The sequence below is a fragment of the Bubalus kerabau genome, chromosome 2, assembly GCF_029407905.1.
Source record: "Bubalus kerabau isolate K-KA32 ecotype Philippines breed swamp buffalo chromosome 2, PCC_UOA_SB_1v2, whole genome shotgun sequence".
In the NCBI taxonomy this organism is placed as follows: Eukaryota; Metazoa; Chordata; class Mammalia; order Artiodactyla; family Bovidae; genus Bubalus; species Bubalus kerabau.
Window position 1 is genome coordinate 111329781 of NC_073625.1, and position 26681 is coordinate 111356461.

Below are 26681 nucleotides of genomic sequence, written 5' to 3' on the forward strand. Positions count from 1 at the left end.
GGCAGCTCCATCAGGAAACAGGATAAAATGAGGGAATGTGGTTAGGATGACACCTGATGTCAGGGACACATAGGTAATCTGGCTGCTGCATAGCTGCTAGGGTTGATTCTGTCTGAATGGATATGTTCTTTCTTGCTTGTTGTTTCAGGCCCATCCTTTTTAGTATAGAGCATGGCCTTCTTGTATGGAAAAGGACTGGCCTCCAAAGACGGGAATAATTGCTTACTTGCTATAGCTTCTCTGTAATCGCTATCCCTCTGCCCACTTTTCAGCTCACACCTGTGCCAAGCAACAGCCCCTCTGGGCATCTTGCTCTCCTTCAGGCTGGTGCCAGATAAGGGCCAGCTCACACATCCCCCAGAGTAGTACCTGGGCCTGGGATGCATATGAAGCAGAACTTTGGTTTAAAGACCTGTCTCCCAATAGCACTGACAAACAGCTTTCCAGCCTTGGAATTTATGAGGCCAAATGACCCCAAGGTTTGAAGTATGGGCAGGAACTTCAGATCATCATAAAAGAGCCAGACCCAGTAATTTGGTACAAGTTTTTCTAGCTTTTAATCAATAATGGAGCTACTGTCTGTGAACAAGCAATGTGTACTTGCTACCTACTTACCACTCTCTTGTCCGGAACCCTCTGGGTAAACACCTTGTAGAGTCGCCAGCTCTTCCCAAGAATGGGGCCAAACACCAGGGAGGTTCCAATGCACAACATGGAGAGTCTTATCTACAGATGGAAATGGACATAAGAAAGAGGCATGAGAGAAACCTTTGTGGTTCTCCATACATTCTGATCTGCAAAGCTTCAGTCCACAGAGGACCTGGGGCAGAAAGTGGACCTCACTAACTCAGGGTTCCAGGGTTTGCCTCTGAAAGAGCCCACACCAAGGACAAAGGTAACCAACACCCACAGGAGCAGATGATTTTAAAAATTACCAAAACTTGCATGATATTCAAAATAAAATTGAAGATTTCACCTACCTGAATGAGACTTTCCATTGAGCTTCCCACTAAAGCACCTTGATTGTGAATCCCAAAGAGGTAAGCACTACTGTAAGTCAGACAACTGCCCAATAAGGTCACAATGTTCAGATTGGGACTGGACATCTTCACAATCCTATGGGAAACCAGGAAGAAAAACACCTACAGTCATGACATTTGTCCTGGGAGTGTACAAAGTTTCCCTGCCAGCAAAATCTCCAATGCGGTCTCAGAGTAAAAGGTCACTGGGAAGACTGCTTTACAACCCTGTGAAAAATTGTTATGATTTATTTAAATTTATTTTCAGAAAGAATTACATTCTAGCATTTCTTGCTTATATAACTCCAAGTCTTAAAAGAAGGCCAACTTCCCCCAAACAGGTGGTATCACAGAAGAGTTAGAATTTTTCCCTAAAGTTTACGGTTGCTAAGAGACTGCTCTATGCAGCCTAGTGAGTGAATAACTAGCAGGTAGATTCCTAAGGAGATACAGTTTGGAACCTTTAAAAGTGAGCTGTAAGGTAAACTATTAGAAAAAAAAAGCAGACAAAGATACCACAAAAAAAGAGAAAATTATAGGCCAATATCAATGATAAACATAGGTGCAAAAATCCTTAACAAAATACTAGCAAATCAAATCCAACAATACATTAAAAGGATCATACACCATGATCAAGGGGGACTTATCCCAGGGGTGCGAGGATTTTTCAATATCTGCAAATCCATACACATTAACAAACTGAAGAATAAAAACCATACAATCATCTTAATAGCTGCAGAAAAAGCTTCTGACAAAATTCAACATCCATTTATGATAAAAACGTTCCAAAAAGTGGGCATTGAGGGAAACTACCTCAACAAAATAAAGGTCACAATGACAAACCCACAGCTAACATTATACTCAGTGGTGAAAAGCTGAAAGCATTTTCTCTAAAATCAGACAAGGATGGCTGCTCTTACTTTTTTTATTCAACAATGCCTTGTCAGTCCTAGCCACAGCAATCAGAGAAGAAAAAGAAATAAAATGAATCCAAGCTGGAAGAGAAGTAAAACTGTCACTATTTGTTCATGACATTATACTCTACACAGAAAATCCTAAAGATGCTACCAGAAAACTACTAGAGCTCATCAATGAATTGGGTAAGGTTACAGGATACAAAATTAATACAAAATTAATACATTTCTTTTTTTTTTAATTTGTATTTATTTATTTTTGTCTGTGCTGGGTCTTTGTTGCTTTGCATGGGTTTTCTCTAGTTGCAGTGAGTAGGGGTTACCCTTAGTTGCCGTGCTTGGGCTTCTCATTATGGTGGCTTCTCTTGTTGCAGAGCACAGGCTCAAAGGAAGCAAGAATATACAACAGAAAAAACACAGTCTCTTCAAAGTGCGGTACTGGGAAAATTGGACAGCTACATGTAAAAGGATGAAATTAGAACATTCTATAACACCATATACAATATTAAACTCAAAATGGATTAAAGACCTAAATGTAAAACCAGATACCATAAAACTCCTAGAGGAAAACAGTCAGAATACTCTGATATAAATTGTAGCAATATCTTTTGGGATTCATCTTCTAGAGTGATGAAAAGAAAAAGAAAAATAAACAAACTGGATCTAATTAAACTAAAAAGATTTTTCACAACAAAGGAAACCATAAACAAGACAATTCAGAATGGAAGAAAATATTTGCAAATGGTATAACTGATAAGAGATTAATCTCCAAAATATATAATAGTTCATAAAGCTCAATAACAAAAAAAGCACCCACTCAGAAAATGGGCAGAAGGCCTAAATAGACATTTTTTCCAGAGAAAACATAGGGATGATCAAAAAGCACATGAAAAGATGCTCAACACTGCTAATTATTAGAGTGATGCAAATCAAAACTACAATGAATTATCACCTCACACTAGTCAGAGCGGCCATCATCAAAAAGTCTACAAAAAAAAATTCTGGACAGGAAATTGAGAAAAAGGAACCCTCCTACACCATTGGTGGGAATGTAAACTGGTACAGAAATATGGAGAATAGTGTGGAAGTTCCTTAAAGAACAAAAAAATAGAATTGCCATATGAGCCAGCAATCCAACTCCTGGGCATATACCTGAAGAAAAGCATAATTTGAAAAGATATATGCATCCTAATGCTCACTGCATAGGCTATGGTTTTTCCTGTGGTCATGTATGGATGTGAGAGTTGGACTGTGAAGAAGGCAGAGTGCCAAAGAATTGATGCTTTTGAACTGTGGTGTTGGAGAAGACTCTTGAGAGTCCCTTGGACTGCAAGGAGATCCAACCAGTCCATCCTAAAGGAGATCAGTCCTGGGTGTTCACTGGAAGGACTGATGCTGAGGCTGAAACTCCAATACTTTGGCCACCTCATGTGAAGAGTTGACTCATTGGAAAAGACCCTGATGCTGGGAGGGATTGGGGGCAGGAGGAGAAGGGGACGACAGAGGATAAGATGGCTGGATGGCATCACTGACTCGATGGACGTGAGTCTGAGTGAACTCCAGGAGTTGGTGATGGACAGGGAGGCCTGGCATGCTGCAATTCATGGGGTCGCAAAGAGTCAGACACAACTGAGCGAATGAACTGAACTGAATGCTCACTGCAGCACTATTTATAATAGCCAAGACATGGAAACAACCTAAATGTCCATTGATAGCTGAATCGATAAAGAAGATGTGGTTGTATATACAATGGAATATTAATCAGTCATAAAAAAGAATGAAATAATGCCATTTGCAGCAACATGGCTGGACCTAAATTATCTCACTAAATCAAATAAACCAGAGAAAGACAAATATCAGAAGATACAACTTATATGTGGACTCTAATTAAAAATGATGCAAATTCACTTAGATATAAAACAGAAATAGACCCATAGAAATATAAAACAATCTTATGGTTACCAAAAGGGAAAGGAGGGAGGGATAAATTAGGAGTTCAAGATTAATATATATACACCATTATATATAAAATGAGCTTCCCAGGTGGCTCAGCGGTAAAGAATTTGCCTGCAATGAAGGAGACGCAGGAGACATGGAATCGGTCCCTGGATCAGGATGATCCCCTGGAGGACGGCATGGAAATCCACTCCAGCATTTTTGTCTGGAGAATCCCATGGACAGAGGAGCTTAGCAGGCTACATACAGTCCATAGGATCTCAAAGAGCTGGACAGGACTGAAGCGATTTGAGCACACACACACGCATATATAAAATAAATAACCAACAAGGACCTACTGTATAGCATAGAGAACTACACTCAGTATTTTACAATAACCTATAAGGGAAAAGAATCTGAGAACAAATATGTGTAATACATATATATGTGTATGTGTGTGTGTGTGTATATATATATATGTATTTCAGTTCAGTTCAGTTCAGTTCAGTCGCTCAGTCGTGTCTGACTCTTTGCGACGCAGCACGCCAGGCCTCCCTGTCCATTACCAACTCCCAGAGTCCACCCAAACCCATGTCCATTGAGTCGGTGATGCCATCCAACCATCTCATCCTCTGCCGTCCCCTTCTCCTCCTGCCCTCAATCTTTCCCAGCATCAGGGTCTTTTCAAATGAGTCAGCTCTTCGCATCAGGTGGCCAAAATATTGGAGTTTCAGCTTCACAATCAGTCCTTCCAATGAACACCCAGGACTGATCTCCTTTAGGATGGACTGGTTGGATCTCCTTGCAGTCCAAGGGACTCTCAAGAGTCTTCTCCAACACCACAGTTCAAAAGCATCAATTCTTTGGCACTCAGCTTTCTTTATAGTCCGACTCTAACATCCATACATGACCACTGGAAAAACCACAGCCTTGATTAGAAGGACCTTTGTGGACAAAGTAATGTCTCTGCTTTTTAATATGCTATCTAGGTTGGTCATAACTTTCCTTCTAAGGAGTAAGCGTTTTTAATATCATGGCTGCAATCATCATTTGCGGTGATTTTGGAGCCCCCCAAAATAAAGTCAGCCACTGTTTCCACTGTTTCCCCATCTATTTCCCATGAAGTGATGGGACCGGATGCCATGATCTTCGTTTTCTGAACGTTGAGCTTTAAGCCAACTTTTTCACTCTCCTCTTTCACTTTCATCAAGAGGCTCTTTAGTTCTTCTTCACTTTCTGCCATAAGGGTGGTGTCATCTGCATATCTGAGTTTATTGATATTTCTCCCGGAAATTTTGATTCCAGCTTGTGCTTCCTCCATCCCAGCATTTCTCATGATGTACTCTGCATATAAGTTAAATAAGCAGGGTGACAATATACATCCTTGACGTACTCCTTTTCCTATTTGGAACCAGTCTGTTGTTCCATATATATATGTACATGTATGTATAACTGAATCACTTTACTGTATACCTGAAACTAACACAACACTGTAAATCAACTATGAAAGTGAAGTGAAAGTGAAAGCTGCTCAGTCGTGTCTGACGCTTTGCAAGCCCATGGACTATTGCCTGCCAAGCTCCTCTCTCCATGGAATTCTCCAGGCCAGAATACCAAAGTGGGTAGCTGTTCCCTTCTCCAGGGCATCTTTCTGACCCAGATATCAAACCCCAGGTCTCCCGCCTTGCAGGTGGATTCTTTATCATCTGAGCCACCAAGGAAGCCCAATCAACTACACTTCAATAAAAAATTACATTAAAAACAAAATGAGCTTTACAGTAAAATGCTACTTGAAATACAGGACTTCCCTGGTGGCTCAGACAGTAAAGCATCTGTCTACAATGCGGGAGACCTGGGTTCAATCCCTGGGTCGGGAAGATCTGCTGGAGAAGGAAATGGCAATCCACTCCAGTACTATTGCCTGGAAAATCCCATGGACAGAGGAACCTGGTAGGCTACAGTCCATGGGGTCGCAAAGAGTCGGACACAACTGAGACTTCACTTCACTTCACTACTTGAAAAAAGTCTGGAGAGTTTTTCATGCACTATTTACTTTATTTGACATGTAAACTGTTTTCCTCTCTCTGTTTGACCAAGAAGGGAAAGAAAGAGAAAGAAAGCAGGAACTGAAAGCAGGAAATTTGGGAAGGACTACTTCTCGAGTGATTAAAAAAAAAAAAAATCTTATTTATATATTTATTTTTGGCTGTGTTGGGTCTTAGTTACTGCAAGGGCTTTCTCTAGTTGTGGAGTGGGGGTTCCTCTTCATTGCAGTGCACAGGCTTCTCACTGTGGTGACTTCTCTTGTCATGGTATAGTGGTGCTAGGCTGCTCAGGCTTCAGGCGTTGTGGCTTGTGGGCTCAGAAGTTAGGGCTCCCAGTCTCTAGAGCACAGGCTCAAAAGTAGTGGCACATGGGCTTAGTTGCCCCATGGTACGTGGGATCTTCCCAGAGCAGGCATTGAACCCTTGTCTCCTGTATTGGCAGGTGAATTCTTTACCACTGAGCCACTAGGGAAGACCCTTTAGTGATTTTTGAGGTTTCAGAGCATTTTGAAGCTTATAGGGAAAGGTAGACTGAGTCTGAGACATACTCTCAGCACCAATAGAGGTTGTAGAGAAGGTACAAATGAGTGAACTGGTTAACCTAAGGGGAAAACCAGACTTAAACTGGACTGTGATTGATAACAATTAAGAAATAAAAATAACTACTAACAATTAAGAAGTAATGCAATACTTAAGGGTTTTAGTCTAAATAATGTATTCCGTTGTTCAGTCATTCAGTTGTGTCCGACTTTTTGTGACTCCATGGACTGCAGCACACCAGGCTTCCTGTCCTTCACCATCTTCCGGAGTTTGCTCAAACTCACGTCCATTGAGTCGGTGATGCCATCAACCATCTCATCCTCTGCCGACCCCTTCTACTTGTGCCTTCAGTCTTTTCCAGCATCGAGGTCTTTTCCAATGAGTTAGCTCTTCCCGTCAAGTGGCCAAGTACTGGAGCTTCAGCTTCAGCACCAATCCTTCCAGTGAATATTCAGGGTTGATTTCCTTTAGGACTGACTGGTTGAATCTCCTTGCAATCCAAGGGACTCTCAAGAGTCTTCTCCAACATTACAGTCTGAAAGCATCAGTTCTTCAGTGCTCAGCCTTCTTTATGGCCCAACTCTCACATCCATACATGACTACTGGGAAAACCATAGCTTTGACTATATGGACCTTTGTTGGCAAAGTAATGTCTCTGTTTTTTAAAAATGGTGTCTATGTTTGTCATAGCTTTTCATAGTATATTCTGCATAAACACAGTATTTATACTACTAGTCCTTTGGTAATTTTACACTTATTACACTTATAATACTTATTACACTCAGTTGCTCAGTTGTGTCCAATTCTTTGAGACCCCATGGACTTTAGCCTGCCAGGCTCTTCTATCCATAGAATTCTTCAGGCAAGAATACTGGAGGGGGTAGTCATTCCCTTCTTCAGGGGATCTTCCTGACCCAGGGATTGAACCTGAGTCTCCTTCACTGCAGGAAGATTCTTTACTGAGTACTTATACCTTTATTTTAAAATAATTACTGAGGGGGAAAGCATTCTTATCTATGTACCTGGATTCCCTGACTGACCACCTTGAAGACCAGAGCCAAGGCAAAACCAGCTACATACTAGAGCCTATTTTAAAGACAGGCAAAGTATTTATCTGGGAGGCATTAAAAAAACAGTTTAGCAGTGCAGGACTTAAAAACCGTCACAACTACCACCAGCCCAGCTTGATTATTTCATACTCAGCAACATAATTACGCACACACACAAGAACACCAAAACTGCCTGCGACTCAAGCCCCAAGTATAGTCACCATAGGCCAATGACTCTGGTTGAGCTTTACCTAGTCTTAGAGTAAAAACCTTAATTTTTTTTTTCTTCCTCCAAATGTGAAAACAACCTTCATGTATTCCCCTTGTAAATAGGGGATAATAATAATACACACTCTCCTCCTCCCAAACCAAAGAGTTGTGAGGGCTGAGGATTCAATGAGGCAATACAGCCAAGTGTGTGGTAGCATGGACAGGCCCCAGCATGTAGCAAGCATGTTACAAATATAGCTGATAATGTTATTAATCTCATCATCTTCCAGGCTTTAGAAACCTGGGAATCACCTTTTGCTTCTTCCTTTTCCTTCTCCACTTCTTTATCACCTCTACTCAATCGCTGCGTTTCTTTCAGTTGTTATTTCAAAATCTCTCTGAGCTGTCCCTCACGTGCTATTCCTACTGCTGTCACGTTTATCCAGATTACAGTCATGTTAGGAGAAATGGAACTTGAGTCAGGTGTGAGATGGGAATCCTGGCTCAGCCAATCACAGCTATGTGACTTTCATTGAGTCATTTAACTAGTCTAGGTTCCTGTTTCCTCATTTGTGAAATAAAGATAATATCCCCTTTCTTATGTACCTACAGGGTATTGTGAGGATCAAATGAGGTTAGTGCTAAAACTCCTTGAATACTCTAATGCAATGCAAAAACATTAATTGTTAGGTTTTTTGGTATAAGCTTCAGCTCTCTGTAACACCAGTTCTTCCCTGTCCTAATATATCTTGTACATTATTTTCACATTTATCTTCTTAAAATATCACCTTCATCACTTAGCAAGAGAGCTACATGTATAAAGAACAATTTTCTATTGTTCACCTTAAGTCTCCTGTATCCCCATTTAAGATTTAACCTTATCCTACCTATCCACTTTCTAATAGGTCTACATCCTCAGTCATCATGTCTTTAAACTGTGGGCTGAAAGAGAGTAATTGTCCCTAGTTTCTTTGTCTTTTCCCATAAGGGGGAATATGTAGTGAATGTGCGTGTATGCTAAAGTTGCTTTAGTTGTGTCCTACTCTTTGCCACCCAATGGACTGTAGCCCTCCAGGCTCCTCTGGCCATGGGATTCTCTAGGCAAGAATACTGGAGTGGGTTGCCATGCCCTCCTCCAGCAGACCTTCTCCACTCAGGGACTGAACCCATGTCTCTTATGTTTCCTGCATTGGCAGCTGGGTTCTTTACCACCAGCACCACCCAGGAAGCTCATGTGATGAATACTGACTACCAAAGTAACAATGATTATCAGCAGCTCCACAAAGCATTTGTTAAGAAAAGCAATACATCAGAGAGACCAGTTCTGACACTGACTTAGAAAACAGAGCACTGTTGGCCAGGACTGGCCACGCGGTGCAGCCAGTAGCCTGGGCAGTGGTACAACCACTGGGAGGTCTCCTGCAAGACCAAGAAATGAGGCTGTTCTTCCCCATAGCCTCTTACAATCTCCTAGGCATCAGCCATGAATATCTGACGAGGAGATTTTCACCAAGCCAATGTCCAGCTTTCACAGCCAAACGTCTGTGTTGTCTAGATCACTGATTGGTAGGTTTCTTTCTTAACTCGTCTCTGGACCATTATTACGTGAACACCACTGTACAATCAGGTCTCTTCTGTGTAGTTCAGTACTGTATGAATCCTGATTTAGAATTCCTCCCCCTCTTGATTTAGTTAGGAGGAACTCATTTTAGTGTTTTGCTTTAAAACAAAATATACATTACATAGTCTTCACATCTCAAAAGTTGATGCAAATTGATTTTCAAATGGACATGTTATGGACTTATATATGTATGTTTTGATAATTTTCCTAGTTTTACTGAAAACTTACCTCAGGAAAAAAAAAATGAATGGAAGACAATTTATCTGTTTTGTTTGGCCAAGTTAACACCTGTGAAGTCGCTGAAAGGTGAATCAGCTCCAATTCAGCAGGTGAATTATGTAAGTCTGGAGAATGTCTTTGATACTTTAATAGGAATTCAACCACTAATGTCATTTATATTTTTCTATTGAACTAAAAGATAAAGCCTGCATATGCTGAATATTTTAATCAACCACAAACATTAATTTCTGCACGGCAAGAAGATTTAAATATTATCTACCTATAAACAGCCAGTCTCATCTAGATTACCTGTGTTTCATTTATAAAGATATAAAAAGCCCAGATGGGGTTCCTGACAGAAACAATGTGGGAATTTTTTTAAAGGATTTTATAACTATCTCATTACCTTTTTTTTCATTTATTAGTTGGAAGTACAAGGGAAGAGTTTTCTCAGTTCTCAGGTAAGGTCTCAGTGCTGCTGCTGCTGCTGCTTCTAAGTCGCTTCAGTTGTGTCTGACTCTCTGCGACCCCATAGACGGCAGACCACCAGGCTCCCCCGTCCCTGGGATTCTCCAGGCAAGAACACTGGAGTGGGTTGCCATTTCCTTCTCCAATGCAGGAAAGTGAAAAGTGGAAGTGAAGTTGCTCAGTCATGCCCAACTTGTAGCGACCCCATGGACCGCAGCCCACCAGGCTCCTCTGTCCATGGGATTTTCCAGGCAAGAATACTGGAGTGGGTTGCCATTGCCTTCTCCGAAGGTCTCAGTACATAGAGGTAAATATCCATCTATATCTGTAGAACCTGTATAAACCTGAATTACCATTTCAATAATCTTTAATGAATTTAGATGTATAAACAGCATTCACCAGCTCAGAATATGATGTTTTAAAAATCTTAATCAAATATCTGTGTCTGACCTTGGAGTTTCATTATACGTGGCATTATGGAGACTGATTGGTCATCCTGAGGTTTCTTCTTACTGAGGCTAAGGACAGAGTTTGGAAAAATGGCCTGTGAAAGGAGCTAACATTACTTCTGAGCTTGCTGTGACGATCAGAAAACCTTCCTATAATGTCACAGGGCCATGCTTTCTAAAATGCTACATGAATTTACATAAATGGTTTAACTATATCTAAAACCAAATATGAGTATCTTTCCAAAAAGCTTTTTAACAAAACAATTAAGATTAAATTGTGAAATTTATTGAATGTTTTTTTAATCCACTGTTTTTGATCCATGCTACAATGAGATTATAAATCTAACTCATCTGGGTATGTTCCAAGTGACTTTATCATAGTTTTATCTGTTATGTTTCAGCAAATGTGATTGTTTATCTCTAATGTATTAAGCTTAAAATCTGAACCCATGTTCAAACTAATGTCAAACTAATATTTATGTGACTTGTAGCTATTTATAGTCAAACTTTGTATCATAAGGGTGAGAGCAGCCTGGCCCTTATTCTTTCTCTCCTGCTTGGGCCACCATCCTAGGAGACCACCCTAAGAGATATCATTAACCTTTCAATTTTAAGAATTTAAATTCTTTAATTATAACAACTGCATTTTATTCCACTTTCAGATACCCATCCCCAAGGGTCACACCCTGGGTCTTAAGATCATTCAAAATTGTTCCACTTCAGAAAATTTAAACACCAATACTCCACTCTCTGATCTCAATGAGTCCAAAATTTAACTCCTAGTTTTCCTTTCAACCTGTTCTTACATTCTTCCCCATCCCATTCAGATAATGGCAACTTCATCTTTATATCTGCTTGGACTAAAAATTCTGGAGTCATACTTAACTCTAGCTCACCTCCCACATCCAATCTGTCATGAAATCCTATTAGCTATATCCCTAAAACATATCCAGAATCCAACTACTTCTCACCACCTCTGTTGCCATCACCCTTATCAAACTCTGATTTTGCAATTTGGATTATTGCAACAACCTCCTAACTGGACTCCCACTGATTCTACTCTGGATCCTCCCGAAGTCTATTTTCAACACAGCAGCTATACCGATCATGTCACTTCTCTGCTCAAAACCCTGCAATGGCTTTCTATCTCACTCAGAGGAAAAGCCAAAGTCTTTACCAGTGTCTACAATGCCTTCACATTTGGTCCCTGCTCTCTCTCTACCTCATTTCCTACTTCTTCCCCTTGCCCATCCAATGCCACATACCTCCTTGCTATTCCATGAAAACACCAGGCATTCTCACACTTTAAGGCTTCAAAGTGATGTTCTCCCTGCCTGGAATATTTTAATTCACGTATGTGTGTGGTTCATTCCCACTCTCCTTTCATGTCTTTAAATGTCACCCTCTCAACCTGGCCTATGATGATAATCCCACTTAAAATCACACTCTTACACCAGACTCCAAATCCTTCTTGTCCCACTCCATTCTCTCCAACCCATCCCACCATAGTCCTTTTCACCTTCTAACATGTTACATAATTTACATATTACAACTCTTCTTATTTAACATCTTCTCTTGCCAATTAGGTCTTCCCTGTAGCTCAAACAGTAAAGAATCTGCCTGCAATGCAGGAGACCTGGGTTCGATCCCTGGGTTGGGAAGATCCTTTGGAGAAGGGAATGGCAGGCAATCCACTCCAGTATTCTTGACTGGAGAATCCTATGGACAGAGGACTCTGGCGGGCTACAGTCCATGGGGTCACAAAGAGACACGACTGCGTGACTAACTCTACCACTTGCCAATTAGAACAGCTCGTGATGTACTCCCAGCACTGTAACACTACCTCACATACTGAAATTACTCAATAAATACTTGATGAATGAACAAGTGAGTCTCTTGTCCTCAGCCTTCTACTCTCATAAGCTTACATCTAATACATTTGCCCACTGAAGCCTCTGGGCTGCCAGTTCCTTGGTTCCTTAGCTTCCTCACAGTCTCTCTTCCTTTCTCAATTTCAAACCTCTGATTAGTTATCTGAACTGGCTCTCAACAACACTCAATTCCCTTTCCAAATAGGACCTTTTGGTGCAACCTGCTCAACAAAACTCGCATCAAGAGTACAATCCACTGATGTTACTCAGCCATAAAAAGAATGAAATACTGCCATTTACAGCAACATGGATGGACCTAGAGATTATCATACTAAGCGAAGTAAGTCATACAGAGAGAGACAAATACCATATATCATGTATATGTAGAATCTAAAATATGACACAAATGAACCTATCAATGAAACAGAAACAGACTCACAGACACAGAAAACAAATATATGGTTACTAAAGGGGAAAGTGGGGGAGGGATAAATTAGGAGTATGGGATTAACAGATATGCACCACTATATACAAAACAGATAAACAACAAGGATTTACTGTATAGCATAAGGAAATGTATTCAATGTCTTGTAATGACTTATAATGCAGCAGAAACTGAAGCTGTACACTGGAAACTAACACAAATTGTAAATCAAGTATAGTTAAATTAAAAAATTACAATCCATTGTTTTATATCTAGGCAGCTGACTGCTGGGGGAGAATATTGTTTAACCTTATAGACTGTTGGCACCAAAATCAATCAGCCAAGCTTATTGGACTACCAGTCAATCCTTTTATTTGTTCTATGAGGTATTTCTTCATATTTCCTTTGTGAGTGACTCACTTCACTGGACTCAAAGGAATAAGAGCACGTGCCTGTCTGGATGATGCCCTCAGTCTAGGCTTGGTCCCCTCCTCTTTGTCCTTATACTACCCCAGGATATATGTACACCAACACAATTGTCATATTATATTACTTTTTTGTTTGTTCCACTAGACAATTTCTATTCCTCAAAAGCCAGGCTGTTTCTTATTTGTCTGTATCTCAGTCCCTAGGACAGGCTTTGGAAAAACGGCAAGTATTCCATAACCATTTGTTAGACAAATGAATGAATTCACTGATGGACATGGAAAGTCCATTGTCCTCTTCCTTCATCTCATTTTTCCCTGGCATTTCTCTCCTCTGTTAAGTGGGTGGATGAGGCTCTCATCTGTCTGAAAGTGAGTCAAATGGCTATATAGCAGCAGAGATCCCTGATAGTCAGAGGGAGAGTCTAGAGCTGCTTCAATGTTTATATGCTAAGATAAGAAGAGCACATTCTGGGTAAAGGTAGGAGTTTTAGGGGGATCCCCTTAGTCCTTCCTGCTGCTGCTGCTGCTGCTAAGTCGCTTCAGTCGTGTCCGACTCTGTGCGACCCGATGGACTGCAGCCTACTAGTCCCTTCTAGAATGGCTGAAAACTCTCTGGCATTACTGAACACAAAAGGGACAAGATATTTTAGGTGCTATGGACTTCCACAGACAGGGTTTTAACCGCTTGGCAAATCCCAGATACCAAACCCTCATGGAAAAGCCTAGTCATCTGGGTGAGCCCCTCCTCAGCTTTCCCTCTCAGTATGATGCTGAGGGAGTCTAAAAATAAATGAGAGAAAGGATCCTAATGGGGTGCTTATAAAGCTTTTTGCTCTCCCATTCTTTGTTTCTAGGAAAGTGTAGCATCTTGGAGGTGTGTATACGCACACAGGCACACACATGTGTGTTCACTTGTCTCCAATGAAATCAGGCCACCTGAAAGATTCCTTTCCATTGGCTGACTTCCCCCAGGAAATGCTTTTTCCGATATATCTCTTACATCATGTGTCGAGAGCCATGTAGGCCCAGTGATGTGATGACAGCCCTTGTCGAGCAATTGATGGATAAGACCTCATCTTCATGACCACACAGACTTACAGGATCTCAGCTGACATCTGCTCAGAGGTTAACAACACGCATACCATTCTGACTTCAGAAAATCTGCTGATCTTGATTTGCTGCTGTTTCTAGCTAGGCTGCAATGCATGCCTTCTCTTTACATCCTTGCAGGCAGTCAAGGGTGTTTTGTCATGAACTGAAACACTCAGCCCTGCTGCTTCTCCTGAGTAAGCCTGGCCTCCCTAAATCTGCCTGCTTTCCTGTAGTCATAAGTGCTTCCAAGCCTTGTTTCACACAGAGAGAGCAAACTCCCTACCGATGATTCTGTCAATTCAGCCCTGTATTCAGCACTGAAGCTAGAGAGGAACTGGATAAATAAGGACATCCTGCCTGCAGAAGAGCTAAATGGTTAGCAGTGCTTCAATTTGATGAAATCTAAGGCCCTTTCCAGTTCTTCCTTCTCAACTTATTCCAGAAGCAAACTTCTTTTCCCTGCTTCTGGCTTATTAACATATCCAGTCATACTTTGCATTTCTGCTTCTCTACCTTAAGTAGGAAAAATAGGCTGACCTGGTTACCAAAGATGCATTAGAATTTACGTCTCAGTCAATCAATCAAAATATTTAGCTATTAAGTGCAAAAGAAAACTTGGTAAATATCCTGCCCCCAAATTTTCCTTTAACAGATGACCTTAGTGTCTCCATGTTTTATTCATTATTATCTTCTTAATGAACTTTCTGCATCAGACACTTATTCAACAATTCTTAAATATCTACTTGTCAAGGTATGAAGAAGAATTGGAGACAAGAAAGCAAATGAGATGTAATTTCTGTCCTCAGCTCATTAGGACTCCACCTCTCTGGTTTCTAATGCTTTCACTGCAAAGACAATTTTCAAATTCTGTCATCTTTTAAAATAGAATAAGAATTTAATAGTATCAGTTATTTTCTCAGTATAGATTGGGACATTTACAAAACCTATGTATATGAACACATGCTTATTATGGATATTTTTATGTACTATGAATATAAATTTCTAGAATACAAATTTCATAATGCATAGCTCTCTGGGACTATAAACAGGCCTAAAGATTAATTTTAAAATACAACCTTACAAACATTTTTAAAGCTGAAATGTGGATTTTAGATATAAGACTCAATGTCTGTTAAGTACTTCATTATACCAGCTCAAGTTTAGGTCAGTGGTGAAAATGCATACTGATAAATTCAAGGTAAGTTGGTGATGAGAGGAAAAAAGGGTACCAAAAAGTATCCTTACTAGAAGGGAGCTTGAGTGGCTTTAATTAGGAGTATCATGGCCACATCACGTAGGTTTTAAAAAAAATTAGTTTCCATGTCTCATGTAGTTATAATATATTTAAAATGTATTTTTAAATGCCACGGAGGCAGGGAACACTAGAAACACAAAAAATTCTCTTCTGTCAAATACCTCAGACTTGAAAGGGTAGGCATGTGTTATAATTTATGAAGCAGAGATTTCAGCTTCCTATCTCCCCTTAGCTGTGGGAAAGGTCTTGAGCAATTCCTAGCAGAAGACTTGTAGCACTTCTCAAAGGACAGAGCAGATGCCCTGATTTTAAGTAGAGCAAAAAGCACAAGCAGAGTTGGCCACATGAAACACCAATCACAGGGCATCTGCTGTGAACCAGAGTATTATCATTTACCAGGTGACATGTAAATTGATCTCTCTGAGGCAGACTCACCTGCACTGCTTGGGAGTTTTCTCTTCCCTCCTCCCCTTCTTTCTAATCCTCAGGTTTGTGGTATGAGAACTTTGGGCCTTAGTGAATCTGAGCAAAATCCCCACTACAACTGCTAGAATCAACCCTGCTGGGCCAAGATCTGGGAATTCATGATGCTGGGCTGGGGTTTTACTCAGCTTTGCCTCTAGCACTGTTTATAGAGCTCTGAACCAAGTAGAACCCTACTAAATGTCTGTTATTCTGGATAAATCATGAGTCTTGTAAGGGTACTCCAAAAAGAAAAAAAAGGAGACTTCTAGAGGCAAGACTTGCTGCTCCCCACCACCACCACCACCCCAAATTGCTTAGGACAGGTTTTGAGTCTCAGGGTTCTAAGGAACATGGCTTAAATTAATGAGTGAACCCAATTCCTTCATTTTAAGATGAAGGGATCTCTATGCAATTTTACAGCCAAATAGGGACCACACAGAAACAGCTAATCCAGAAGTCCTGATTCTTGGCTTCTTCCAGTGATCTTTCACTTACCTTCAGTCTATCCCAGCCACCTGGGCCCTGAGGCCCTCCTACTGATCAACAAAGTTCTCCTAGGGCCTTCTTGACCCTGATTTCAAAGGTCCTGCAGGAGCTCTGGCTGCCCCAGGGTTTTCACCTGTCTTCTCACCTTCAGCTGGAATTTACCATACAGAGGAGACAGAGCGGAAGTCTGAGCCCCTTGGAATGCCTTCAGCTGGGGCACTGCCTGCATCTTCCAATTCTGATTGCTGGCCTGGACCTTGAGCCTTGGCAGGGTTCCCTTATGACTCCTGGCTCGACCTACTGGCTGGAACCCCAGACTGAATTCTTTTGACAGCTGGCTTTGGGCTCTTGGTTTCCATCATTGTCTAGTGTCTCCAAGTCTTGGCCCCAGCAATGGCCTGGAAGTGTTTGCCCTAGGCTGTGACAGGAGTTGCATTTTCTGTCCTGTAATCTGATGTGAAAGGAACAACTGTTAGATAGGCTGTGTGTGTGTTTAAGCAGCTTTCATGGATTCACACTAAGGTTAATACCAAGGTAACATAATGTTGTGGAAAAGGCTTGGAAATCAGACTGACTAGATGGACTAGTTATGTGTGACGGGTGATCTGTTAACCAAGGTGGGGTGGCTTCTTCATGTCATCTGGTGAAAATAATGCTTATCCTTCTGAGTGCTATAAGGGTTAGAGATAATGTATCTAAAGTAAAAAGCAGATAAGAAACCAGTGATAGAAAGTAAAAACTATTATTTTTATGTTAAATTATCTGACTAAATGCTGATTTCATGTTTGAAGTACTGAAGGATCATGAAGCACCTCTGAATCATCAAAAATTACATTATGGTCAGAATCATCTGAATACATATTTTCTCTACTTCTTAGAACATTGATAATTATACAGAATAATATTAAAAAGAGTAGGCAATATCAATTATATATTTAATATGTGCTAGGCTGTGCTCACGCTATACTACCTAATGCAATCTTCACAGCATTCTGAGATACATAGTATCATTACCCTATTTAAAATATTTTTAAAAACTTATTTTCATTTTTTGTCCATGTCACCCAACATGAGGGATCTTAGTTCCCTGACCAGGGAACTGCACCCCCTGCAATGGAAGTACATAATCTTAACCACTGGACCACCAGGGACGTTCTAGAGGTCAACATTTCTTAATCCCACTCTCCATTTCCCCACCTAGGTCTATTGAGGAAAGATTTTCCTCCCACCCTCCTTGGGTCCGAAGCTGCTGAGGAATAAGCTTTCACCTCCCTCTCCACCCCAGTACTGACTCTTCCCCAAGCAAGCAGGAGTCCATAGTCAGGCTGGAGAGAAGTGAACAGGCCCAGGCCATGTTCTATCAAGTGGTCTCGAAGGCAATTTCCACTTCACATCCCTCCTTTCCCATCTCTACTGGGCAGTGAACTCTCTTTCCTCCCTGGGTCCCACTTTAGTGTTGTGTCAAGCTTTCTAATTTAGCTTTCACCAGAAATCCCTGAATTTCTTTTTCTCAAAAGACTTTTTCTCTTGAAATTATTTGACTCACAGGGAATTGCAAAACAACAGAATTTCTGTGTACCCTTCACCCAGCCTTCTCCAAAGATAACATATTATATTACTAGAGTATATTATCAAAATTAGGAAATTGACACCGGTGCAATACTATCAACTAAACTATACACCTTATTTGAATTTTACTAGTGTTTACACGCACTCTGTGTGTGTGTGTGTATCTATGAAATTGATTACATGTATAGATTAATGTATTTACCACCATAATTAGGATACAAAATTGTTTCAATATGCAAACAAAACCAAACCTCCTTCCAACTACCCTGTTTAGAGTCACACCCTTCCTCCAACCAGAACCCATGCAACTTCTAATCTGTTCTTCACTACTATAAATTCATCTCTTGAGAATACAATATAAATAGATTCTTACAGTATGTAACATCTTGAGATTGGCTTTTTTTCTCTTGGCATAATGCCCTTGGGGTCCATCAACACAATTGTTGCATGTGTTAATAGCTTGTTCCCCTTTATTGTTGGGTAGTGATCCACTACATGGGTGTACCACAATTTGTTTATCCATTCACCTGTTGAAGGATGTGTGGGTTGTTTCTAGCTTTTGATTATTACAAATAAAGGTGCTATAAACATCTGTGTACAGGTTTTTATGTGAAGATAAGTTTTGATTTCTCTAGTAAATACCCAGGAGTATGACTGCTGAATTACGTAGTTAGTGTATGTTTGATTAAGTAGTAGTGCCATTTTACCCATTAGCAGTGTATGTGACATCCAGTTTCTTTGCATCCTTGCTGACTCTCGCTCTTGTCAGTATGTGTGCTTTGGGCACATGTGTGGCACATGTCAGCCTTTAGAGTAGAAACTCTGGACACCTTCTGAATATCAGTGCTGTGTGTCTCTAGGCACTCTTAACTGGACTGAATCCTGGAGGGGAGTAGAATATATTTTAGGTTCTGAATTCTTATCAAGCATCTTCTGTATGCCAGACACTGTGGCAGGTGCTAGGAAATAAACAAAAATTTTGTATTTGAATTTGAGAGCTCAGTATGAAGCAGAGGATATAGATAAGTGAATAAGTAAATAAGATCATGAAACAATGTAGTTAAGTACTAAGAGTACAGGCAAAGTGCTTCAGGCATTGATAAAGGAATTGTGCCTTAGAACAGTGGTTCTGGAAATTTTAGAATGGATAAGAATCACTTAAAAGAGTTTGTTTAAAGTACAGTACTGGTCATCATCCTCCTGAGTGTCAGATTTAGTAGGGTCTATGGTAGGGCCCCAAGAATTTATATTTCTAACAAGTTCCCAGATGCTACTGATAATGCTGGTCCAGGCCCACATTTTGTTGGACTAGAGTTTGTCTTAAAGAATGAAAAGGAGTTTATCAGGTGAAAAACGAGAAGAGTCATGAAATGAGGAAGAGCATGAGCAAAGGCCAGGTGATGAAAATGTAACCCTATTTAAAAGGAATAAACAGAAATTGTAGATTAAAGATGGATTACAAAAAAACTGCTTACCTTAGGAGTTAAGTAGGCAATAGAGTCTATGTTTGAAAAAATGCTGACAAGAGGGCAGAAGTTGAATTGGAAATGGACAAGACCAGTTAGAGGGCTACTGCAAGAATTTAGATAAAAAGTAGATCAGGACTACATGTGAGCAATGGAGATGGATAATAGGAGGCCAATTTGAGAGACATTTCAGAGATTAAATGTCTAAGACCTGGAGACTAACTGGATTGCGTAGGGAGACAAGGAAATCCAGAAAGAGGAATGGATGGATAGTAGTGTGATTAATTGAGATAAGAAAGACATGGAGGTAGAAAAAGATTAGTGGTAAGGTGTGAATCTGGTTTTTGGTCACCAAATCTGAATTGACTGAGGAACATCCATCTGACAATATCAACTACGAAGTTAGAATGCGGGGTTTGAAAAAGGCAGGGGCTAGGCATATGTCATTGGAGAAGGCGATGACACCCCACTCCAGCACTCTTGCCTGGAAAATCCCAGGGACGGGGGAGCCTGGTGGGCTGCGTCTATGGGGTCGCACAGAGTCGGACACGACTGAAGCGACTTAGCAGCAGTAGCAGCAGGGATATGTCATAAGAGGGATTAAGGCCAGGTGAAGAGTAGAGCATAAGAAGTAAGACTGATACACAGGATGATGGGCTTCCCAGGTGGCGCAGTGGTAAAGAAACTGCCTGCCAATGTAAGAGATGCAGTTTCGATCCCTAGTTGGGAAGATCCCCTGGAATAGGAATTGGCAACCCACTCCAGGATTCTTGCCTGGAAAATTTCATAGACAGAGGAGCCTGGCAGGCTGCAGTCCATGGGATCGCAAAGAGTTGGACATGACTGAATGCATGCACACACACCCAGGATGATAGCAATCGTGAATGGGTAGGTAGAATACAGGAGCCAGTGACAACACCTGGTAAGAAGCAGAGAGGTAAAACCAGGACAATTAGGTATGGTAAAGTTAACAACAGAGAAGGTTTCAGAGGAACAGAGGAGATAGTTAAGTGTTATGTGGCTTGAGGCTAAACAGGATGATGTCTAAAAAGAAATAAGTTGATATAACGACCTTGTCAAGGGTCATTTCAGTGGAATTAGGACATGGGTTGAAGAAAGAACTGGAGATAAGGAACTGGAGGCACCTAGTGAAGACCACTCTTTTAAGAAGCTTGGTGGAAATAGGAGGGAGAGGGCTGGGGCAATAGCTTCAGAGAAAGGCATGACCAAGAGGAAAATTTCTTCTGGAGGCCTTTAAAAGCCTCAAGAGGAATGTCAACTGTTCCCTGTGGCTAATCAATATTTATTTGTCTACCTGACCTGAAATACACAAAATACAGAAAACTATTTGATCAACTACTACTGGTTCATTTACAGGAGGCAATTTGAGTGTAGTAAGCACTCTGGTATCTTTCTCAATAAATTCAGAGGCACGTAATTAGTTTAGACTTATTGTTTTTGGTCTCTGAGCACTCTCTGTGCCCCATTATTAACAGCAAAAGATCTGACTGTTATTCAAGCTCTTTCCTTTTAATAGATTTAAATAATCCCTTTATGTGTTTTGGATTCTCTTCAAAGGTGCTTCTCAAAGTCTTTTTTCCTATTTTGTACCTAACCAGACACTCTGTGGGCTCCCTGATCTCCTCTGGGTAGCTTTTTACATTCTTTGAGAGATGTCTTTTTCCCTCCACAATAGCCACTATGACTGTCACATTTTTTAAGTGCTTAGATTTTTTCTTTTTTTAATTCTCAGTTACTCTTTTCCTACACTTCTAATAAAATCTCTTAAAATAGTCTCCAATCTTCTTATGACTTTTCAAAAGCCCACTTTTCAATTTTCTCCTAGCTAATACCTCAAATTTTGTCAGTTTCCCTTTGAACCCTGGATAATTGAGACACTTTTTTTGGCTTATGGATTGAATGTGTCATGATAACTCATAATAATTGGCTCACACATGGTTACTTCCTAAAACCAACACCTGGTCACAAGACAAGAACCAGAGCCAGGACATTCTTCTAACTGTAGGTGGTTTGAATTCTTCTGTTATAGTAAAGTTCATTCCAGCAAAAATATTTGTTAAAAAGCTCTCTTCTATCTCTTGACCTGATTAAGCTTTTATAATTCACATTTAGTTCAGTTTTTAATACCTGGCATAATTTCTAAGTTTCTAAATCTTTACCATTTCTATATTGGTATCAACGGCTTGGTTACCTCGTCTTAGGCACTGGTTTTCAAACACTGAAATCATCTGGAAAGTTGGAAAAAACTGCTGCTACTGTCCCACCCCTAGACATTCTCATTTAACTAGTCTAGGGTGAAGCCTGGGCATCAAGATTTTTAAAAGCTCCCTAGGAGATTCTAATATAATCCAATCACTGGTTTAAGTACATTCCTAAGACAAATAATCTAATTTTAAAAATAGTGAAAGGATTTGAATGGACATTTCCCCAAAGAAGATGCACAAATGATCAATAAATACATGAAAAGATGCTCAACATTATTAGCCATCAGAGAAATGCAAATCAAAACCACTTTTTACACACTAGGATGGCTAGAGGTAAAGAAGACAGATAATAACAAGTGTCAGCAATGATGTGGAGGGAACTGGAAACCTCAAAAATTGCTAGTGAGATTGTAACAAGCTACTCTGGAAAACAGCTTAGCACTTATGTAAACATAGAGCCACCATATGGCCCAGAAATTCTACTCCTAGATATACACCTAAGATAAAGGAAAACACAATGTCCACACGAAAACTTATACATGAATGTTCATAGCAGCATACTATTCATAATAGCCAAAAAGGGAAATAACCAAATATCTATCAACTGATGAAGGGATAAACAAACTGTGGAACAGCCATACAACAGAACATTATTTAGCCATAGAAAGGAAGGACGTGCTGCTTCATACTACAATATGGATGAACCTTGTAATAATTATGCTTAGATTATGCTAAGTGAAAGAAGCCAGATACAAAGGGCTACATGTTGTATGACTTCATGTATATGTATTGTCCAGATCAGGCAAAATTCATAGAGATAGAAGGTAGACTAATAGTTGCTAGAGGCTAGGGGAGGGAAGAAATAAGGAAGAACTGCTAACAGGCATGAGGCTTCTTCTCAGGGTAATGAAATTATTCTGGAATTAGATAGTGATGATTATTCAACCTGTGAATGAACTAAAAACTACTGAACTGTACACTTTAAAAAGATGAATTTCATGGTATGTGAATTATATCTCAAAAGAATAAGTACAGTCTTATTGTTATGTGTTTGAGGAATTCTTACCCATGGAGTAAATCCTCTCCTTGCCAATAACATTTCTATGTTCCTATTGTTTGTTGTATATCTCACACCTCCTTCCCTTTCTGGTGAGAATCAAAAGCCAAGGTAAAGTCTCACAGATTGCCAGAACAAAACATCTGGCGTTGGTCACCATTACTAAAGAAGGATATGAGAAAAATAAAATCTGGGGAAGGAAAGCCGAATGACAGAGTCTCTACAGAATGAGGACAGACCATTCTGCAGTCTGCAGAGGGAAGACCAATGGGGATGTGATTGAAACCTATTTAATCACAAAGAGATCTCGTGTAAAGTGGACGGAAATTCTGGAGTACTTGAAAGAGAGTATCATTTAAAGTTTCAGACATGCAAAATTAGGACATGAAAATAAAGTGACAACTTCACAAAACAGGTAGTGATCTAAGGAAGATACTTCTCACTATTCCCCTGAGAGATACTCTGGGCAATAAAATACAGTTTTAAAGAAATGGTCCCATAATAGCATATTTTATCAAAATAAGTCACTACTAATAGGAACTTTTACTTTTTGGCTTAAAATTTAGAAAATTTTTAATTATGTTAAAATGGAAATAAAATTACACACAATAAAACAACATAAAAGTTATCATCTTAACCATGTTTAAAGTGGTTTAACCATGTTTAAAAGATGTTTAAACATCTTTAACCATGTTTAAAGCTCAGTAGTATGGAGAAGGCAATGGCAACCCACTCCAGTACTCTTGCCTGGAAAATCCCATGGACAGAGGAGCCTGGTAGGCTGCAGTCCATGGGGTCGCTAGGAGTCGGACACGACTGAGCAACTTCACTTTCACTTTTCACTTTCATGCATTGGAGAAGGAAATGGCAACCCACTCCAGTGTTCTTGCCTGGAGAATCCCAGGGATGGGGGAGCCTGGTGGGCTGCCATCTCGGGGTCGCACAGAGTTGGACACAACTGAAGCAACTTAGCAGCAGTATTAATTATATTGATGTTGTATAAAAATCTCCAGAACTTTTTCATCTTGCAAAACTGAAACTCTATATCCATCAAACAACAATCTCCCATTTCTCCCTCCCTTCACTCAGCCCCTAGCAACAATCGTTCTATTTTCTATTTCTATGAGTTTGATTACCCTTAATATCTCTATGAGTAGATGCACATAGCATTTGTCTTTTTTGAGTGGCTTGTTTTACTTCATGTCCTCAAGATACATCTGTGTTGTAACACAGGTCAATTTACTTCCTTTTTAAGCTGACTAATACTCGATTGCATGTATATCTCATGTTTTGTTTATCAATTCATCTGTCAATGGACACTTGGATGGCTTGTTTTTTTGGGTGAGGGGTTCGGGGTGGAAGATGGAGCCAAACACTAAAGTTGATATCCAGAGGATTAACCTGTCTTCTAATAAGGTGCTTAGTATCACTATCAGAGACAGAAAGATGGTCAGAATTGGGGCTCAAATGGTGGCCAAAAGTCAGACCAGAAGAATTTGAATTCAGGAATCTAGGCAGATGTATAAGCTTAAGACACATAAACCAGATACTGGGAACATGAAAGGAAGAACAAGCAATAACTTAGGGATTGAACATGTAAGAATGTCTAAAATCAGAAGAACATTTTGAGGAAGATAAATACAGAAAAAGTCAACAAAATAGTGAGCTGTGCATGAGACTCAAAGTCAGTCAAGCCAAGTCAGGAAGTTCAGAAAATTAGGAGAGGACCCAGTGAGTGAGGGGTGGTACCAAAAAGGGAGGGTATACTGCAGGCTAGTGCAGGTATCTATGGGAGAGGTCTAGGATTCTGGCTAGCAGTGCACCACCAGAGAGGAATGAACAGATTATGAACAGGAACAGGCTGCTCCCCCTTAGCCTCTGCTCTAGGGTATGCTGATTTGATAGAGAGATGGGGAAAATGAAAATAGATAAGCCAGACCCAGTAAATTCTGGAACTGACTTCCAGCATCCAAAATGGTGTGGCTACTCTGATTTCCATTCAGGCTGGTGCAAATATTGGGTTGGATTTGTTGAGGCTTTAGGGATATCTAAAGGACGGCAAGAAGTGCAAGCGCAGCCGCAAGAAGAGCTACTCTGTGTACGTGTACAAGGTGCTGAAGCAAGTCCATTCAGACACTGGCATCTTGTCCAAGGCCATGGGAATCATGAACTCCTTCGTCAACGACATTTTCGAGCGCATCGCTGGCGAGGCATCACGCCTGGCGCATTACAACAAGCGCTCAATTATCACATCCAGGGAGATCCAGACCGCCCTGCGCTTGCTGCTACCTGGGGAGCTGACCAAGCATGCCATGTCCGAGGGCCCTAAGGCTGTCACCAAGTATACCAGCTCCAAGTAAATATAATATGCCTAGCCGCTGTTAACGGAGAAGGCAATGGCACCCCCACTCCAGTACTCTTGCCTGGAAAATCCCATGGACGGAGGGCCTGGTGGGCTGTAGTCCATGGGGTCACTAAGAGTCAGACACGACTGAGCAACTTCACTTTCACTTTCTTTCACTTTAGGGATATCTACACACTGGGGTTTCTTGGACTTCAGATACTGTTAGTTACAATCTGAAAGCTGTTAGTGGAAGCTGCTATAACACGGACTTGGTATTAATCTAGACCACTTATTTTCTTGTGCCTAGACTCAAAGATTGCCTAGATTCCAGGGGTAGGAACAAATTCAAAGTAAAGGGCGGGTGGGTGGGGGAGGGCGCGGGGGGGTGGACAGTTACAAAAAGAAGGGTACAGAAGTTAGAAGACAATCAGTTCTTTGCAATCCCACGAGCTCTACGGTCATGTTACTGGTCCACTGTGAAATTTCTCAGGATGAGACATAATTGTTTAAATGTTACATAAACAATATTACCAGTTTGTTTTTCTTTTCTGTCTTCTTCTTTTAAAGAGTTTAGCGAATATAAGTAAGATGTGCAGAAAAATACATGTTTCTATAAAACGATATTCAGAGATAAGCTTTTTAAATTTGCCAATTCTTCTCTGCTGAGGCATGTTTTCCAGCAAACAAAATACATTAATAAATCTATCAGGGGCAGAGAGGCAGTGGGGGACAGCTGCAGCCGCAGCATCCAGGAGTGACAATGATTAATTCCTACATCTGCTCAGCCAGATAGAAACAAAGGTCACTGTGCATAGATTAGCATCCTGATCACCACTTCCTCCCAACACGTGCCCACACACATGCGTGCTGGAAAGTGGCATCTTTTTTCATTGATCATGGCAAAATTCAAAATTCCTAAAAAATGCTTACTATCTGAAAATCTCCCTCCCCTCAGAAAGCAAGCTCTTTAGTAGGAAAGAGTGGAATAGAATAGGATCAGCAACTGATTAATGTCAGATTACTGTCTAATCTTATTAACATCCAAATTAAGTGAAAATCTGATGCTCAGCTACATTTATGAAAGCAAAGAGAACAGGAAGTTTAAGAACAAATCCTGATGCAGTAATTTGATCAAAGTAAGAAAGGCTATTATGGTGAAACAGTTGAACACATGTGGACATCTGGCCTTATGGAAGGAAGCTGATTCATTGTCCTCCTGTTCAACATTCCCCTGAAGACACTGCCACTTCTTATTCGTGACTCCTACACTTGTAGATCCCTGAAAGGTTGACTTTTTAAAAAAAATAATCTTGGGCTAGGAAAGGTATTTTTTAAGTGCACATGTTATAAATGTTTAGCTTAGTGAATTATCATAAAAGACATCTATGTAACTATCATCCAAGTCAAGAAGAACATTTTAATACCTCAAAATCTTCACTCATAATTATTACTCGTTCATTCCTCCCTAAAAGTAAACCACTGTCCTGCCTTTTTTCTTCACTAGCTTGACTTTTAATACTATAGTTATGC

At 40.4% G+C, this 26681-nt stretch overlaps 1 protein-coding gene and 1 long non-coding RNA gene across 8 annotated transcripts in view; one reads left to right on the forward strand and one right to left on the reverse strand.

Moving 5' to 3' along the window:
• The window catches only part of GPR156 (G protein-coupled receptor 156), a 109867-nt gene that overhangs the window by 30524 nt on the left and 52662 nt on the right, over positions 1-26681 (reverse strand). For 4 of the 7 annotated variants that reach the window (XM_055568303.1, XM_055568302.1, XM_055568301.1 and 1 more), the window contains exons 4-5: positions 981-1116; positions 616-726 (exon numbers count right to left, since the gene is read on the reverse strand). In XM_055568303.1, the coding sequence (XP_055424278.1) occupies positions 616-726; positions 981-1116 (247 nt within the window). Of the gene's footprint in view, positions 1-615; positions 727-980; positions 1117-14290; positions 14958-15974; positions 16272-16499; positions 16655-26681 lie in introns of those variants that run through there. The other 3 variants (XM_055568305.1, XM_055568306.1, XM_055568304.1) reach the window with 3 other exon arrangements.
• LOC129643575 (uncharacterized) lies at positions 16723-17988 on the forward strand. The gene is made up of 2 exons (XR_008710391.1): positions 16723-17024; positions 17692-17988. It is a non-coding gene; the product is annotated as an uncharacterized LOC129643575 (long non-coding RNA).